Source organism: Erigeron canadensis, chromosome 8, assembly GCF_010389155.1.
Source record: "Erigeron canadensis isolate Cc75 chromosome 8, C_canadensis_v1, whole genome shotgun sequence".
In the NCBI taxonomy this organism is placed as follows: domain Eukaryota; kingdom Viridiplantae; phylum Streptophyta; class Magnoliopsida; order Asterales; family Asteraceae; genus Erigeron; species Erigeron canadensis.
In genome coordinates, this window is record NC_057768.1 from 31,240,904 (window position 1) to 31,259,310 (window position 18,407).

The 18,407-nt window shown below is 30.7% G+C and overlaps 1 protein-coding gene across 1 annotated transcript; it reads right to left on the bottom strand.

Moving 5' to 3' along the window:
* Positions 1-14,010: 14,010 nt before the first annotated feature.
* On the bottom strand, positions 14,011-17,554 carry LOC122611143 (low-temperature-induced cysteine proteinase). Its single transcript, XM_043784118.1, has 5 exons — positions 17,050-17,554; positions 15,790-16,025; positions 15,540-15,680; positions 15,026-15,457; positions 14,011-14,370 (listed from the first exon to the last, which is right to left on the bottom strand). The coding sequence occupies exons 1-5, from the start codon at positions 17,471-17,473 to the stop codon at positions 14,275-14,277; spliced, it is 1,329 nt and encodes a 442-aa protein (XP_043640053.1). The 5' UTR covers positions 17,474-17,554; the 3' UTR covers positions 14,011-14,274.
* Positions 17,555-18,407: the final 853 nt, after the last annotated feature.

Genomic DNA, 18,407 nt, shown 5'->3' on the forward strand with positions numbered 1-18,407 from the left:
AGATATCACATCATGAAATCCTTATAAATCCTTATACATCTTTACAAATTCTTCAAATCATATAATTTTATCTTCAATCATACAAACATCCTTACATATCTTTACATATTCTTTTACCTACTAAAAACAAAAATATATTAGGTACGGACAAGTAAGAACATGCCCTTAGCCCTTAACTTAAGTAAGGGCATCCTTCAAAAAATCATTAGCTTTGGACAAGTTTCAACGTCAAAAAATATCCAAAAACACCTAAAGACACCCAAAGACACCCAATTGGAGATAGCCTTATTAGTTACTCCGTACTAGTTAGTCACATTTATATCGGTAAGTGTGAATGACCTTAATACTCCAACACGTATTCCCACAAGAGTCATGAAAACACAAGGCTTAGATTTCGGTGTCCGATCGATATGGTAATTAAATGTGATCAAGACCAAGAAACTGGCCTACATCCAAGCATGTGGCTAGTAATGAATTCCAAGGTATAGGCATATAGCTCGCAAGATGTGCATTGATATGGTGATTTATATTAGCTGAGCGGAACGATATTCGACAAGAGGAAGCCATGAAATTGTGCACTACTCTAACTTACCAATATTATATTTTGAAATTTGAAGGATAAATATTAGTTGTTAGTGTGCAATCAGTTTTCTCAAAATTAATAACTAAACGTACATCAATGTTAGAATCTCAACCAAGAACTTTCGAGCCTCTCCCACCTTCTTTTAGACGGTTAGACCAAGAACTCATTGGCGTGCACTCTTTTAGACGTTTTATATATATATATATATATACACACACACGAGATGGGTACTCGCATAATGCGGCGGCGGTGGAGGCAACGGGTGGTGCTAGTGGCGGTGGTGGCAAACGATGTGGTTATTAATCTAAAAATCATTGACGTAAATGGTATTGTAGTTATTTTGTGGTTAAGATATGTATCTTTTGTAAATAACTTTATTAAAAAAATATTATATAAATAATAGGTGGTCGGAAATATTTATATTAATTAATAAAGGAAATAGATAGTTTGAATAAATATATGTGTAAAATATTTTAGGGATATATTAGGTAAATTTAGTGTGTGAGTTAGAAATGTATTAAAAATTAAAGGTATTCTGGATATTTTACAGGTACAGAGTTGAAACGAATGGAGGATAAAATATCCACCCATCAAATGTCAAAAGTATTCATAAACTGATCATACTTAGGGGCGTTTAGTACGATGGAATCATAGAGAATAGAAATGTAATAGAGAATAAAAATAATGGGAAAGAGAATGAGTATATGGAGAGAGAATATATTCAGTTGTTTGGTAGTAACAGAGAATGAACATAAGAGAAATACAAAAAAAATAAAAAAAAATTAATTAAAAAAATATCAAAAAAATTTTAAAAAACTTAATAATTTTATACTTTAAGAAATATATATAAATAAGACATAAACTCCATCAACAATAAAAATAAAAAAAAATAAAACGATTTTCATTCTCACCATTCTCTCCAATTTATAGAGAATTGATAGAATAGAAACCATTCTCACTTCTCTCTTTTCCTTTCCATTCTTTAGTGCAATCAAACTAGAGAAGTGATTCTTATTCCCTTTCCCACCCTTCCAATTTACTCTACCAAACACCCCCTTTACTGAACACAGAACACGGAAATCAATAGTGTGTAACTAGTCGATCCACCTGCGTGTCATTGTAATCTTAAATGTTGAAAGTTTGAAATCTATTAGTCATAGACAATGACCCATAATTCTTGTGTCACCAAGGTTTTACAGTGGTAATGAGATTGATCTTTAATTATTAAGTTTAAAAAAAGAATTCCATGAAATGTATTCTTAACATTAGATGTAATGGGATCCCGTTAAATCTTGGTTTGAGTAAACCCTATGGTACGGGACAAGTGTCGATTCGAAAGTAATTATATTAAATATTGAGTTAAGTGCAAAAATCATTCATGTGGTTTATCGTTTTCATGCTCGCCGTTAAACTTTGGCCAAAATCATCACTGTGATTTGCATTTTGTCCGTGCCGTTATATCTTTGTCGTTAACCCCCTCACATGCAAGTCACGTGAGGGGCATTTTCGTCTTTTCACCCATCTTCATCTTTCCCAAACAACAAACATATGAGTCTTTTAGAGTTAAGTACACAAATCTTCAACGTGATTTGTCGTTTTTGCAGTTTTTATCCCCGCCGTTAACAAATCCAGAAGAACTTTTCATCTTCAAACCTCATACAAGAACTTAATCTAAAAACTAAACAAACTTAAATCAAAACCTATATATGTCTACATATGAGGATCTACTCAATGATCATCTTCAAATGCAAACAACTGCATATGAGGATCTAGTCATTTTTCCCATCTTAACCTACGTTTGAAAATGAAGTGGTTTTTGGATATACTGAGTTAAAATTAGGGAGATGATCAGATCCTCATATGTAGATCTTGGCATTTGAAGGATATTGACAAGATCCTCATATGTAGGTATATATAGGTTTTTATCCGAGTTTGTTTTGTTTTATGATTAAATTCTTGTTTAGAGATAAAAGATGAAAAGTTCTCCTAGGTTTGTTAACGTCAAGAATGAAAACTGCAAAAACGACATAGATGATTTTTACCAACTCTTAATTAGTATGTTGTTTGGAGAAGATGGAGATGGGTAAAAAGACATAAATACTTGCACGTGAGAGGGTTAACGAATTCAGGGACGAAATGCAAACCATATTGATGATTTTTATCAAAAATTACGACAAGTATGAAAACTGTAAAAATGACAAACCATAAGAACAATTTTTACACTTAACTCTAAATATTAACACACAAAGAAATGATTTTAATGCATGTATCTCACAAGTGACAATATTTTCCTAATATTGCAATGATTTTAATGCATATATTTGACCAGGGACCAACATTTTTGTGTGTTTATATTGTGGGCTATCTATAAGGTAACATCAGCTACAATATCAGGGATGGAAGCATTCACTCAAATGCGATAATTTAGGACACACTAGAATGAAATCATTTTCTTTATGGACCCAAATTTCTTTAATGTCAAATAAGATTATCAGACCGTTGCAATTTAAAACATCATTTAGATTAGTTATATTGCAAAAATACCAGCTTACCATTATTAGACTTCCGAGTCAATTATGCATACTTCACCAACGTATGCATGATAACTGTTTCACAAGGGAATAAGAAGTTTAGAAATTAGAATTGAAAATGTAAACTAAATTGATGAATTCGGATGGAATTGAATTAAATTTTATTTTTCAACATGTTATGTTGTAAAAAAAAAAAACCTTAAAGGAAATTAATTTTGTTTGAAAGGTGAATATTCTTTTATTCTTTTAAATTTCCAAACTACAAAGAAAAATTGTTGCAAAAATATTTTTTTCATATTCTAGTTCCTTTTGACAGATTTCATTACTTATAAAAACATTAGCAACTCAGACGTCTCCAATTGTTTTCCAAAGTGGTGATTATAAGTTGTAAAACAATTTTTTTTTTGTTTTAACAAAAGTTATTTTGGAAAAATTAGATTCGATATGCATAGACTTAGAAGACGAACCCACATGCAAGAGACTATGGAGTTGAGATATAAGAAGAGAGTTAATATAATTTGAAGTTTTGAAAAATTAAAAAATGAAAAGTGAAAAACAATTAAAAAAAAATGTTTACAAATTTCCCATTGAAAAGTGAAATACAATGTTTTATAACTTCTTGAAATTTTTTTTCGGAAAACTATGATTTGATTACGTTTTCTGTTTTACATGTTTTTGAATAACAAAAATAAAATTTGATGGATGTTTTTCCCAACTAAACGCTCCTTAAGTGTTTTAAAAAGATTTGTTGGAACCTCAACAATGTGATCGTCATTGATCATCTATCATTCCTAATATGATTATTTATAATAAGGGAAATCCTTATGTCTAATAAATATATAATGGACGTATTTACTCCTAAAGACATAGTATATGGTTTCTTATTAATTGATTGGGACTATGAGGACTAATGTTGCATACATTAAACACCAAAGGGTTAAAGGTATAAATACTTTCATTACAAATAGATAGTTATTGACCCTAATTAAAAGGTTAATCACACATAACACACCCTAATATCCTCACTAAATTTGTGTCTTCCTCATCAAATTTGGCATAACTCCAGTTAAATCTTCATCCCATTAATTACAATCATCTTGTTTTGGGAACCCCAAATCAATAGTAATCATGCTTAATGTTCTTACAAGTTTCGGATCACGATTTAGATGTTTTATCAATTGAATCAAATCATGTTTATTCCAACAAGATTATTATAAAAAAGTTTGAAAGGATATATCATTATTATATAGTATATTTACCTCCTCACCTTCTCATTAGTAAATGAAACTAGATTAATACCCAGTCGATGACTGAGTTATCAAAAACTTAAAAGCTTTTTATTCAAAAACAAAGTTTCTTATGAAATCGAGCATAATGTTAAAATAAAGTCTTAAATTTTGTATACTTTTTGATATAACATATATAGAGTCGGTTTAATATAAATTAAGATTGTCAATACTCGACCTAACCCGAAATTCGATTTCAAGTTGACCCGAAAACTGGGTTAGGATTGTGAATCTCGGCCCGACAAACCGCCAAAACTTAATTGATTTTTTTGGTTTGGGTCAAGACGTCAAGTGGACCTTTTTGGTTAATAAGTCAACCCACCTATCCAAAAATATTTAATTTTACATGATATTTTTAATACACCAACCAACTCATTTGATCAAACGATTCAAAACCCATTTGACTTGAGATTAACCCGTCAACCCACCAACCCAAAAATATTTATATTTATATAATGTTTTTAATAGGTACAACAACAACACTACATATGTTATATCAAAGTATACAAAATTCCGTATATTTACCTCCTCGCCTAGTCATTAGTAAATGAAATTAACTTTTTCATATAAAAACAAGGAAAATGCTAAAGAACGCTCTTATGGATTCTTTTAACGTGCATAAAAAGGTTGTACACTTTCATATTAAATGTCGGCCCCCTAAATTTTATGGTAAGTGTACAACTAATTAATGCACCTTAACGAAAGCCCTTAAAGCTTTGTTTAGCAAAACCCGACACAAAAAAAAATTAAACAAAGTTCCATCAAAGCTTTTTCATATAATTTGTACATACTTAATAAAAATGTAAAAAGTAAATAAAATCTTGTGAATCTTTTTCTATAAACAAAAGATTTAAGGTAAGTTTGTACTCATTTCAGAAATCAGAATCTTCCAATATACAAGATCTGAAGGTGTCTCTCTTTTGTAAAACCAAGTGCTTTAGCATCCCATCATTCTGTCCAAAAACACAAAAAAAATGAAAGTGCAAATGAAGTGAATTGGTGGACCTATAATACAACTGGCACAAAGAACATAGACCATGAGGGAGAATCAGTCCTTGCTTTTTACTTGCTGACAAACCAATTTTTATTCCAGATTTGATTCCCTCTTGACTCCATGGTTACAAAGATTGATGTTGCATTATGACTTTTTAGAAAGTGAAAACCTCTAGCTATTGACTTTGGAAAAGTTATCATCAGATTATGCTTGGTTAGCTTTGTGCATGGTATCTTTAAGAATTAGTAAATTAAAATAAAGTTGATCAATATAGATTACCTATAGCTCTCACCTCAAGTTTGATTCTATTGTTTCAGACGTCCTTTTTATTATCTTTACTTTCCTCTTTTGTGCTTTTAATATGTATATCTATCTCCGTAATCTTCATCGTTTCATGTGCATATATCAACTCTCCCTCTCTATCAATCTTCATATATATCCTACAATAGAATATATTCGCAGGACGCAGTGGAATTAAACACTTGTTGATCAGTAACGGATGGTGCTAGTCGTGATTCATCAGTTATAAGGTTCAAATTATGTAAATAGTTTTGAGTGTGTCATACTAATAACAATATGTCATTAACACTTAACACATGAGTAGCGGAACCAGAATTGAAAGTGAACAGTAGCACAATGTTTTTTCCACTACTCTTGTATCGGCATATAGTAACGATAACAATTAAATTGTTACGATTTTTAGCGTTTTTTCAATGATTTTTGGCTATTTATAATGAATTTTAAGAATTTATTTTGCACTTTTAGTAGTTTTTATTTATTATTTAGTTGTACAGATACGTTTTTATAAGTTTTATTGAGAGAAAAATGTTTAAAAAATTTAAAGTTGGTCACATTGACCGGTATCCTATATTTATTTGACACGTAACACCAATAAAAAATACATTATTTTCTGTAAAATTTGTACTACATGAATTAAACGGATCGGTAGCCCTAGCTACCCCTAAGTTGCATGTAGTTTCGCTCTTGCATTAACATGCATAAAATAGTTATACTTTTATCATAAAATTTAAAAATGTAACTTTGATATGGAAGACACAAATAATTTATACACGTAAGCATTTTCCTAATTTATAAAGAAACTTGTGCAATTATACATATAGTTCTAACAATATGACATGCATGATGCTGTCTTCTTCTCTTTATTTTGTATGTTTTACTTTTTAAAACATCATCAATGCCTATCTATATGGAATATATTCTATCATCTTCATTTCATTGATTTGGTTATTTTATTATGTGGCTAGCTATGCTTTTTTCCAAGGTTATGATTCCATACTCAATCAATCAAACAATTCACAATTAAAATTAAAGACGATAAAGACTTCACTAATTAAGAAAAAGGAATTGAAGGTGGTGTATAGATGTAAGTTTTATACATTCTATATTTTAACTTATAGCCAGCAATGGCATTACTTCAATTTCAATTTCTTGGTTTAATTTAGATGTGAACAATCGTTGCGTAGACAATGGAACAATATATTATGCTTGGATAACATAGCAACCATTAAAAATTGAAACACGTATCCTTGAGGTTAATTGTATATCTATAATGTTGCAATTATTTGAACTCATGAACTTAAATAGATATATGGTCAAGTGGGAAATACTTGATTGGGATGGACTTAAAGAAATTTAACCTCTTGTCTTTTCTGCGAAAGGTAAAGATAAAATTATTCAACAAAATGGTGGTATGTCTAATATCAAATACGTATGTACCTTTTAATAATGGTTATAAATCTTTGCATTCATATTCATAGTGTACTCTAATACGAGTAATAGGAGATACAAAGTTACACGAATATTTGTGTATGAACATTATCTTCGATCTATTACTATACTATACGTTTTCCTTTAAAAGTATTAACTTTGCATATGTTTAAACAAACAATTTTGATAGTGTATGATGCTAAAAGAAAGAGATAGAACTAATGGTAAAATGAAAAAGTAACTTTTTGTTTTTCATCCGTAACCTTAAATAGAAATCTTGCAATTGTTAATTAGTTGTACGATATAGTGAAATTTTTCAAAGAAAAAAAAATCAGATTAATTATACACGAAATTAAATAGTATTTTAAACTTCTTAATTTTTTAAAACAGAGGTCATAGTTTCGATCCTCATGCCTAGCAAGGTTGGAGGTCATTTTCTACCTTTGATAGAACCTGGAAGCAGCCTCTCTACCTTTGGTAGGGGTAAGGCTGTCTACATCTAAACCTCCCCCATACACTGTCAAAAACGGTATTTGAGACCCAAAACCCGTAGAAGACGGCATTGAGAGTTGCTTACTTACTTATATAAATTAACCGGCTTTAGCACGGTCTTAAGAGACGGTTAAATGAAACAAATCGTTAGTTTTTGATGACGCAAAGAGATAAGACCCATTCTCAATCTTCAAATAGATATCGTTTTCATTTTCAATTATACATACGTAAGCATGAAAATTTGGATATGAACCCTACGTATGAAGCAAGTGGGAAGTGCAAAATCATTTAAAAATACCATAAAATTATGTTAAGACTTAAAATAATCCATGACAACAACTTAATTGGATGGGAAATGCATGGTTATTGGCATTTTGTGAAATGCACATAAGACTTGCAGTTTTTGTTGGCTGTGAATAAGTGTTAAATATGTCCAAAACTCAAGTTGGTTATGCAATAATTTAAGTAACAGTTATAAATAATTAGAGAAAAAAATGGTGGGTGTATGTGTTAGGTCATTAGAATGAAATGTGCCAATGTTCCACCCCATGCATGCAAAATGTGACTAGAATAAAATCCAAAGACCAAATCTTTATGAGTCCAAATTGGAAGCTTTTTAGGTTTAAAAAAAAGACTTATCGATTTCCCATATCAATGATATGGGAATTAATTAATCTGAGCCAAACAGCATCTTTTTTATGCGCTCCTCTTACGCTATATACAATTAGATTTATAAAATGAAAAATGCTAACTACATGTCTACATATACACTACAACAAAAATAATGTCATTTGTCCACGCATATTTGTTCACACTTTTGATGAAGTGTATAAATTAGTTAATTTATTTACATTTTAAATTGTCTAAAAAAAGTTCATATCTGGAAATGTGAAGAATTTTCAAAAATCATAATTCATACACATTTATAAATGTATTAACAAAATGTTCACACTTAAAAGTGTGAAGAAGTGTTAAACATTTTCACACTTAAAGTTGTGAAACTTAATTTGTAACACCTAATTTCTTCACGCTCCCCCTAGTGTGAAAAAAATTTAGTGTTACAATTTGACTTTTCACATTAGAAAATATGAATAATTGATATATTTTTACACACTTTCAAGTGTGAACTTATTTTTCTCACATATATAAGTGTGAAAAAAAGTAAGATTTTTTAAATTTTTACACACTTTTAAATGTGAGTTATCTATATACATTTTGAAATGTGAAAAAATTTACAAATTTGTTCATGCTTTTTCAAAGTAGAAATGGACAAATGATATATTTATTGTAGTGTATATATATTAACATATGAAGGGTTCTATATCCAAGTACCCAAACTTAAATATCTAACAAGTACATATTCTCATTCCATATATATATATATATATATATAAACATCCCTAGATAGAAAGATTTAAAAAAAAAATCTGAATACATGCTTATTAGTGATTATTATAAGCTTTTCAAAATATTATATAAACGACATATTATTTTACTTCACTTCTAAATCACACAAATCCTTAGGATGAAAACCAAAAATTTTAAAGTGATGCTAGAGTTACAAATAAATTACAGGCTTTAGGTAAAATAAAACAAGTATTAAAGTAAAATAAATAAAATAATAGGTTTCTCTTCACTGAAAATCACTGTGCATCATGAAAATTATCATGTATTAATTGTTTCGTGAATGTTTGTGCATCAATTTGACCATAATCTAATGATCAAGATCTTGTCCTATTTGTTTTACTTTAATACTTGTTTTACAATATCCAACCTTATAAATTACAAATAAAACTTTACAAATCTAGGTGTCACCAATAAAATTAAGGGGAAGAAGCATGAAAGAGAAAATAAACTTTATTTTAATTGGTCCACAACACTTGACAACTCAATTTATAAATTTTTGTTTGTATGTTTAGCATTTTCAAGTTTTTATTATCTACTATCTACTCCTTTTTTTTTTCTCTAACATATATCAAAAGTAAGCTTCATGTTTTAGTAAACCTAAATAAATATATCATCTACCTTATAAGAAATTTCGAAAACAATAAAGGAGACATATATTATTAAGATACCAATTGCACCCGGTATATATATTAATCGAGAATATATTAATTAGTTTCACTTAAAAACACTTGATTGATATATCATAAGTTATGACTTATATTCATCGTACGTATATATTATAATAAATGTATTTTTTCCCAACATTCAATTTACGAAATCAAAGAAACCTGACCGTATAATGGTAAAGTCTTATATGTATCTTAAACAACAAAGTGTTGACATGAGCCGTGAAAAAAACCTTAAGACTTACCATATATTAATCAGAAATATCAGACATCAAACTTTTGAAATCTTACGTATTATATTGAATTTATACTTAACTATTTGTCCCTATACGTGCTAATCAAATGAAAGTACTTTGTATAATAATCTATCTATTAGATTTTAGACCCGTGTCTAATATTAGACACGAGGTCTACGATATTATCAATATTAGATCTTCATATATTTATTCATAAAAGCTTATAATTTTGAAAATACGGTTCTAAGTGTTATACTTTGTAAGTTGTAGTACAATAATCATAGGTTCGTCACTGTTATTATTAACTGGGACATATTGATGAAATTATTTGTCGTAGTCATTCACAATGCACGTGCTATAATAATTTTTCTATATATAATTTTTTGAAACCGGTTCTACTCATAATATGATATTATTATGAAAGATAATTAAGAATTAAAATATAAGCATACTTGTGATCATGTAGTTGACATTCAAGTATATATACTTGATTAAGATGCAAGCCTATAACACAAATATGTTTATTTTCAGTCACTTGTCCTATAATAGTTAGATAACAATTACGATTTTTTCATACTTTTTGATAAGAATTAGGACTCTTGATTTGAGTGACAATTAAACTTTTAAAAAAATTATACATAAATACTTTTTGTAACTTTTTTAAAATTTTTCTAAACAATCCTCTTAACTTGATGTCTAAAACTAAATATAAATTAATTGTTAAGGGCTAAAAAGTATAAATTATAGAGGGAAAACAAAAAAAAATATATAAATTAATGAGATTTTTTCTACAAATTAATATAAATACTAATATAATATCATATTTGATAATGATTATTAGGATTTTTAATTTATAGTCAACTTAAGTGATTATATAAGCGAGAGCCACTTTGATGAAATTAAATGATTTGATTGGTTAATAAGTCATTAGTTCAACTGTCTTATAGTATATATAGATTTTAGACCCGTGTCCAACACTGGACACGAGACTTATTATATTATCAGTATTAGATCTTCATACATTTAACTCATAAAAGCTTGCATAAACGTTGACTTAGTGGATTTGACTTCAAAGTTCAAAATAATTTGGAACCCTCTTTATTGTCGTAGATTTGCAAAATTTGGAACCAAAGACTAATTGATTGAGCAATATATTCACGCAAAAGGGATTGGAAATATGTGGTTGTCATGTACCTTATTTAGGTATAAAATCTTCTCACATACTATTTTTTTTATTTGAACATCATTCTATACTACTCTTCCTAAATTACATGTATGCTTGAAACCAGGACTAATATTTTAATATTTACAGTATAATAAATAATTAATAGACAATTGTGACTGTTAACATTAATAGACAGAACTAATATATAAAAAGAAAGAAACTTGTATCTTTTTATTGTCATATATAATGAATCTTTAATAGAATTTATATTGTTTTGGATTTAAGATTCAAATAACCCTATGTTGTATAACCCTATGTCGTATGTACTTGTGTAATAATAATTCTTTCATTATTGCTTTTGTATGTGATAATTTATTATAATATATTGTACGCTTACGTAAACAAATAGAAGTAATGAACTTGTATGTAAACTAATATTTATTTACATGTGATTGGTACTTATCTACAAGTGGTCGAAGTTTTGTATAAGAACTTTTTAATATTTATTTATATAATAAAAGTCAACAAAAGTTAAAATTGAGAATTTAAAAAAATTGAGAGTTGTGATTGGTCAATAAGCTGTGTTTTAGTATAATAAAATATAATATAATAATATATATTAATATATATATATACCAAATAAAATAGAACCTAATAAATAAAATAAATTAATTCATACCATATATTATTATATCTTTCTAAGATTGCTAACCTCGACCATCACATAAAGCTGGCCTTCGTCATTCTATCAACCGAATATCTTTGCTGAAAAGTAATGAGATGATCTGTTGTCACCTAGTATAATAATGATCGACTTATTCTTTATCTTCTGTTTATTATTTTCCTTATAAATATTTGGACTTGTTAATACTAAATAGTAATGTCGGCCACTTGGCCATTACCTGCATTACATGGACCTCTTGGGCCCATCATGGGTTCCCACAAAGTTGGATCCCACTCTTGGACTAATTGGGCCAATTAGATAAATAAACTATAAAGTAGAGAAATTTTTGGATCTGCGTTTGATTACGATTTAACATTCGGACGTCATTTTTGTAGGTGAATAGAACGCTATTTAATAGAGAAAATCAATAATACAACGCGGAAGAACACAATATATGACTCGCATATATAACCTGGATAGAAAGTTACAAACAATGCCATGTTTGTCAATGTTTATACGTCTTTCTTTTAGGAGTTATCACGTATATTTGTTCAAACTGCAATGTGGCTTTCCACGACAGTTATTAATGTATACATAGAGCCATAGAGTGCTGATTTGGCAGTCCATGTGAACATTTTAATGACTTGGAAAGCTACATTGACACTTAACGGATAGCTATTTCTTTATACTCTTTTATCAAAATTATTCCACCCCATTTTTGGAAATAGTTACATACAAAATTATTAAATTACCTTTAATATACACCTACTATGGAAAGAGTTTTTATAAAATACACAATTTGACTTTAATGAATTAGTTTACACTCTAAACCTTTATTTTAATAATAACACTTTAAGCTTTTATACTCTAAAAATTTCCACTATCACAATTATATCAACCTACACCACTAGACACCACCACCACCAACAATAGTACCATCACCGACACCACTATACCGCCTTCACCAACACTACCGCCGCTTAATACATTCAGCACTTAATGTCTAAAAAAAAGAACGACCACCTACTGTGGAAAAAGTGTTTATAAAATACAAAATTTGTCCTTAATGAATTAATTTACACTATAAACCTTTATCTTAATAATCAACACTTTAAGCTCTTATAAAAATTTTCACTATCACAATTACATCAACCTACACCACTTGACACCGTCACCACACCGTACCACTACCAACACCACGAGACCGTCTTCCCCACCACCGCTGCATTGCGCGGGTACCATGCTCATATGAAATTAACGATGTCGTAAGACCTTTCTGCTTGATATTTACAATCATAAACTTTTTAAAGATGAAACGGCAATAAGCATTTTTATTTAAGAATTTTAGATAAAGAAAAAATGTTTTTTGATGGAGTTTGTCTACCTGTAACTCTGTAAGATTTAACTCTTGATTAGCTACCAAGTATTAATCATGATACTACCCCCACAAGGCCACAACTATATATCTATAACATCAAACCAACACTGGTAACCTTTATAAGTATTCTAGACGTGATTCTTGTTATTACATAGACTCGGAAAATCAATCTGAACGAGTATCCTAGAAATTTAAATAAATAAATCGCTAAAAGTGTGCCGGGCTATAGTTTGTTCTAAATTTGTTTATACAAAAACACTATGGAAATTAAAAAGAGATAATCAGGCATTGATCTATTAAAAACAAAGGGTGATTGAACTGGACTAAAAAGTCATACTAAAATCGCAATTTTATGCCACAAGGCCCACAATCAATCATGTTTCCGACTAGCCATCATCTTCAATTTTGAAGAATAATTGTTGTTGCAACATTAAATCCTAGTTCCTTCCTTGATTACATTTACTTATTAATAGTTGTATATGAAGTCTAACTTATAGATTATTAATACTTCACTAAAATATTTATATATAACAATAACTCTCTGGACAGCTGCCTATGGAAGTCCCTAAGTTTGGAAAGTGTTGATATGGATTTTGCAGGATTAGATAATCAGGTCATCGATATATCCAGGTATTAACAAGTAACGACTTGGAACCAAAATAATCTTGTAAAAGCTTCTTTTATGCAGAAAGTATTTTATTTTCTCTTTTCGTTTCCCTTTGGAGAGACATTAACCGCATATTATGATTCAAAGTTGATAAATTCAATATTCTTGCATATACTACTTGTTTTTGTACCCAAATGATGCATCAGCTCAATCTACTAATCAACCACTACTATATTACCAAAACGAATCAAGTTGACGAATTAGACGAATCAAGTAGACGAAGTATAATGCCTATGCATCTCTTGCTTTTATTAATATTCATACATCTGTTTCTGCAAAAAGCTAACAATGTACATATCAACAAGCACCATTACAAATAGATATCGCACATATATCATGCTTCTACAATAAATATGAATGATTCTGAGCTAAACTCTTCATAAGATATTATGGTCCACAAATACAGGGGGCTTATCGTATGCTTCTGATGATATATGGGTTCAATACTAGTAGTGATTGCCCTAGCAAAATGTCACATTTATAAATATTGCTGGCGGAGGGAACCCCAGCCACCTGATCTCCCAAAACTCATGTTCTTCTTGGGCTGTATTTCTAGCGTTCCATTACTTGTTTGCTGCAATCAAGTTCATGTGAACTATTAGAAATTGAATTTATGATACAAGAGACGGTTGTTTCGACTCAGTTACTTATGATCTATAAGTTATGAATATGTCAGGTTGCAGTTTATCTCAAATATGTCAGTAAAAGAAAAATTCATATAAAAGGGGAACGGGTCAAATGGGCTTAGAAATGCCCAAAATCTGTCTTTAAAGCATAAAACCTCCTAAACCGTCTCATTCAAAGATCAAGACTATTTTGTAATCATAATTTAGAAAACTTATAGCAAGAAAACATTGAAAGTGGGTCAACCCAAGTACCCAACCTGACATGTTTCAACCTTGACTCAGGGTCACCCATTACCCAAGCGAGTGAGCGACCCAATTTGCACATCTTGTCTCCCTCTAGTAAATCGTCAGCAATAGCAATTCATAGGTATAATCAAGAAGTGAAAATCACCATATTTACAATTGGTCCAACTTGGGACTCGAACCCACAACCTATTGTTTGACGTATCATGTCACGTATGGTTAGGCCAAAGCCCTTTGGTGATATTTCAATAGTGGTTATAGATGTGAGAGAAGAGACATGGAGGACATAAAATTTGTGAACATAAAATGAGTAATCAAAAAATCAGAAGTGAAATAGCAATTTATTCAAAATATACTAACCTTGAGGCACAAGTTCATTTCAGAATCACATATTGGATAATCAGAAGGGCAGCAGTGACGTCGGTCCTTACAACATACAGAGGCGTTCAACTCGCAACACATCCATTTAAAGCATATCCCAAGAACTTTGGTAGCACAACAGCAAGTTTCACCTTCACCACACCAGGAAAACAAATTACATTTTATGGGTTTGGGGGTAGGAGATGGTGATGGATTCGGGCTAGTCTTGATTGGATAAGAAGCCAGTATGTTGATCCCACAGAGTCCAGAGGCGTCCCCTGTGTTACGTGCCATGTATATATAACCGTCCATCCCCCACGATTTTCCCCATGAATTCTTTACAATCCAGTAATCAACTCCGTCTTTTGAATCATATCCAACTATCAGTACAGCATGGTCTAAAGCAGTCGAGCATGGCCCTGTGAATATTCCCTGATTGTAAATTCAATAAAAACCATTAACATTCTTGAGCAACTTTCTGTTCTTCTTGTTCTTTTAAAGAGGGAGCACTAACCTTGGAGTAAAACTGAAACGCATTATCACTACCACATATTCCCACACTCACAGGTTGAGTTGCAACAGCTTGTAATAGCTGATCTTCATCATTAGAGGGAATATCATTGTAACTATCAATTGTGACGACTTTTGTATTGCGCTGCAATTTACACAACAAGCAAACAGTGATAGGTGGTTTAATTAACTACTATTAGACAATATGAATAATTGAAGAAAGTAACGATGGAGTGAGTAGAAGAATACATTACTTTGTTTTTATTACAAGAAGTTTCTCTGCCTTGATATGGGTAATCCTCTTCAGTATCAATTCCTTTGTTTTTTATCACAAATTCATAAGCGTAATCCATTAGTCCACCCTCACAGCCAGCATTGACAGTTCTGTCGCAATCAACCAATTCTTGTTCAGAAAGGCTGATGAGAGATCCAGTTACAATTTGATTAATTCCTTCCATTGCTCCTGTAGCTGAAAATGACCAGCATGCACCTGCACAATAAATTATTAAAAGAAATAACTATGAGTTCAATACACTTTTCTTGCATATAATTGTCTTACAGCCTTACAAATGAAATATAAGTCTATCAAACATAAAGCTTTTGTTGCATCAATTTGAAATAGTGTGATCATTAGGGGTTTTCGCTTTTCCATTGGACGGATTGGTTCAATAATCCAGCTACTCAGATCTAGAAGGATCTTGGTTGCTGTAGGGAACTGAACCATCCAAATTACCTCAAGAACTGAAATGAACCAACAAAATAACAATTTGGCCGAATCAGCTTCTGCATATCAGTTTCTTCTTTGTTGCCTAAATATCTTGCTCAAGAGTCTCGACATTTGTTAAAAAGGTACAACACTGATGGTAATAAACTAGTTGTCCAAATTTTGGGGGCCCTGACGTGTGGCTTAGTTGGTTAAAAGGTGAAGTAATTTCGCCTTTCCATATAATGAGGTTAATAACTCAATAATACTTGTAACTCAAAGTAAATTAACCCGTAAAATTCGACATTTTATACAAATTTTTTACTACGTACCAAAAGAGCCATGTGACTTACATGTACCCCGGGCACCCCCAGGTCCGCCCATATGGACTACAGGACTAGTGACGACCCACCAATGGCGGAGGCGACACCACAACAGTCTACCTAAAAAATGGCAAGGGCAATATTTCCGTAAAAGCTAAGCTTAGCAACACACTAAGGGGGATTCATAATTGCTTATTTCTAAGTGTTTTTCAGCTATAAGAATTAAGCCATCTAACGCCTTTTCTACCATTTAGGTAGAAACTGGAAGCATCCTCTCTACTTAGATAGAGGTAAGGTTTGCCTACATCTTAACCTCCCCATACACAGTCGAGATATTGGGGCTCAAAACCCGTGGAAGGCGGCACTGAGTAGTTACTTACTTTCTAACTACCTACATAATAAAATAAATAAAACAACAAGCAGTAAACAGATAAGCAGAAAAATAAGCAAATCCTAAACACACCTTATTTTTCAATTAATAAACATACCACAATTTCCTTGATCTTTAACATTAGTAACTGCTCCTTTATCTCTCCAATCAATCGCTTTCGGGACACCATTACCCGACCGAGTAACCGAATTCCCACGATTATTGATCAAATTACTTGACCCAACAGAAAGACCATTCAATCTAGCAACCTTAAACTCCTCATGGGTAAGATCAGCAAACCCATTAAGTGAAAGTGTATACAAAGAACTTATATTATTATTTGTATTATGATTGATAATATAATTAAAGTTGGCTTCAAATACTTTGAGTCTGTATTGTTTTTCTCGTTCAGTGGGATATGATTTGTTGTATCGGGTGCACCATTGTTGAAAAATATCAGATATTGATGATGATGATGATGATGATGATAATGGTGATAAGATGAAGAATAAGATAAGTGAGATTTGAGATAGTGAGATCATTGTTGTTAATATAGTAATATAGTAATAGTGTGTGTGTGATTGGGGTTAAACCTGAAAGACGGGGAAGAGGGAAGGTAGTGTTAGTTCTAGAAATGAGAGGTTTGTAGTTAAAAGTCAATGGACATGTTTAGGTATAGAAATATAACACGTGGAATTGTTTCTGTTGTTAAAGTTAGGAAGTTGCAATTGGTCACTACTATGATAAGTAATAAAAATGATTATTATTTCATTAAAGAATATATTTATATGGGTGAAGAATGCATTTTGCATGAAACTCGTGCCCAGTAAGTTAGCATTAGTTATAGATACTCTATTTGCATTTGACAATTTTTAAAACTGTAATCTCTAGTTTTCATCGTATATATAAGCTAGCTTGATGTAATTTTATTTATATTAGTTTTTGATGCCTTGTTGAAAATATTTAAAATTAGAATCATGGATAACATAAATTAATAAAATAAAGTATTATTTACAGGAAAGCCATGAAGAAACATCCTTAATTCTGATAGAATCATTTTATTATTATCGATTGTACCGTCATAAAAATAGCAAGAGATGCATTCAAGAGATAACGTTTGGCATTGTTTGGTAATCATAATTTTATTTTTACATACGCTAATTATAATAAGTAAAAATTGTACATGTGAAAGTAAATATTACGAGTAATTAGATAAAAATAGTGTTATCATGATTAGGGATCAGCATGAGATCGCTCGTATCTTATATCAGTCTTGAACTTCTCCATTTCTAACGAATAGGATAGGAATCTGTGAAGGTAAAACGAGGGTTCCACTTTTTTTCTATTATTCATTCTTTTTTTGCAAGGAATGAATTCTGCATGACACGGGTTGGTTGTATCTACGTAAGCTGGTGTACAGATTCATAAAGTCTGAAGCTATAAGCAATAATTTGCCAAACCAACCCAGCTGGCTGG

Excerpts from the sequence above, each read along its gene's own strand:
- LOC122611143 (XM_043784118.1), bottom strand. The coding sequence starts at position 17,473 with ATGATCTCACTATCTCAAATCTCACTTATCTTATTCTTCATCTTATCA. Across the intron at positions 16,026-17,049 it reads TAAAGATCAAGGAAATTGTG|GTGCATGCTGGTCATTTTCA; the intron begins GTATGTTTATTA and ends TTTATTGTGCAG. Across the intron at positions 15,458-15,539 it reads CGTTTCAGTTTTACTCCAAG|GGAATATTCACAGGGCCATG; the intron begins GTTAGTGCTCCC and ends ATTTACAATCAG.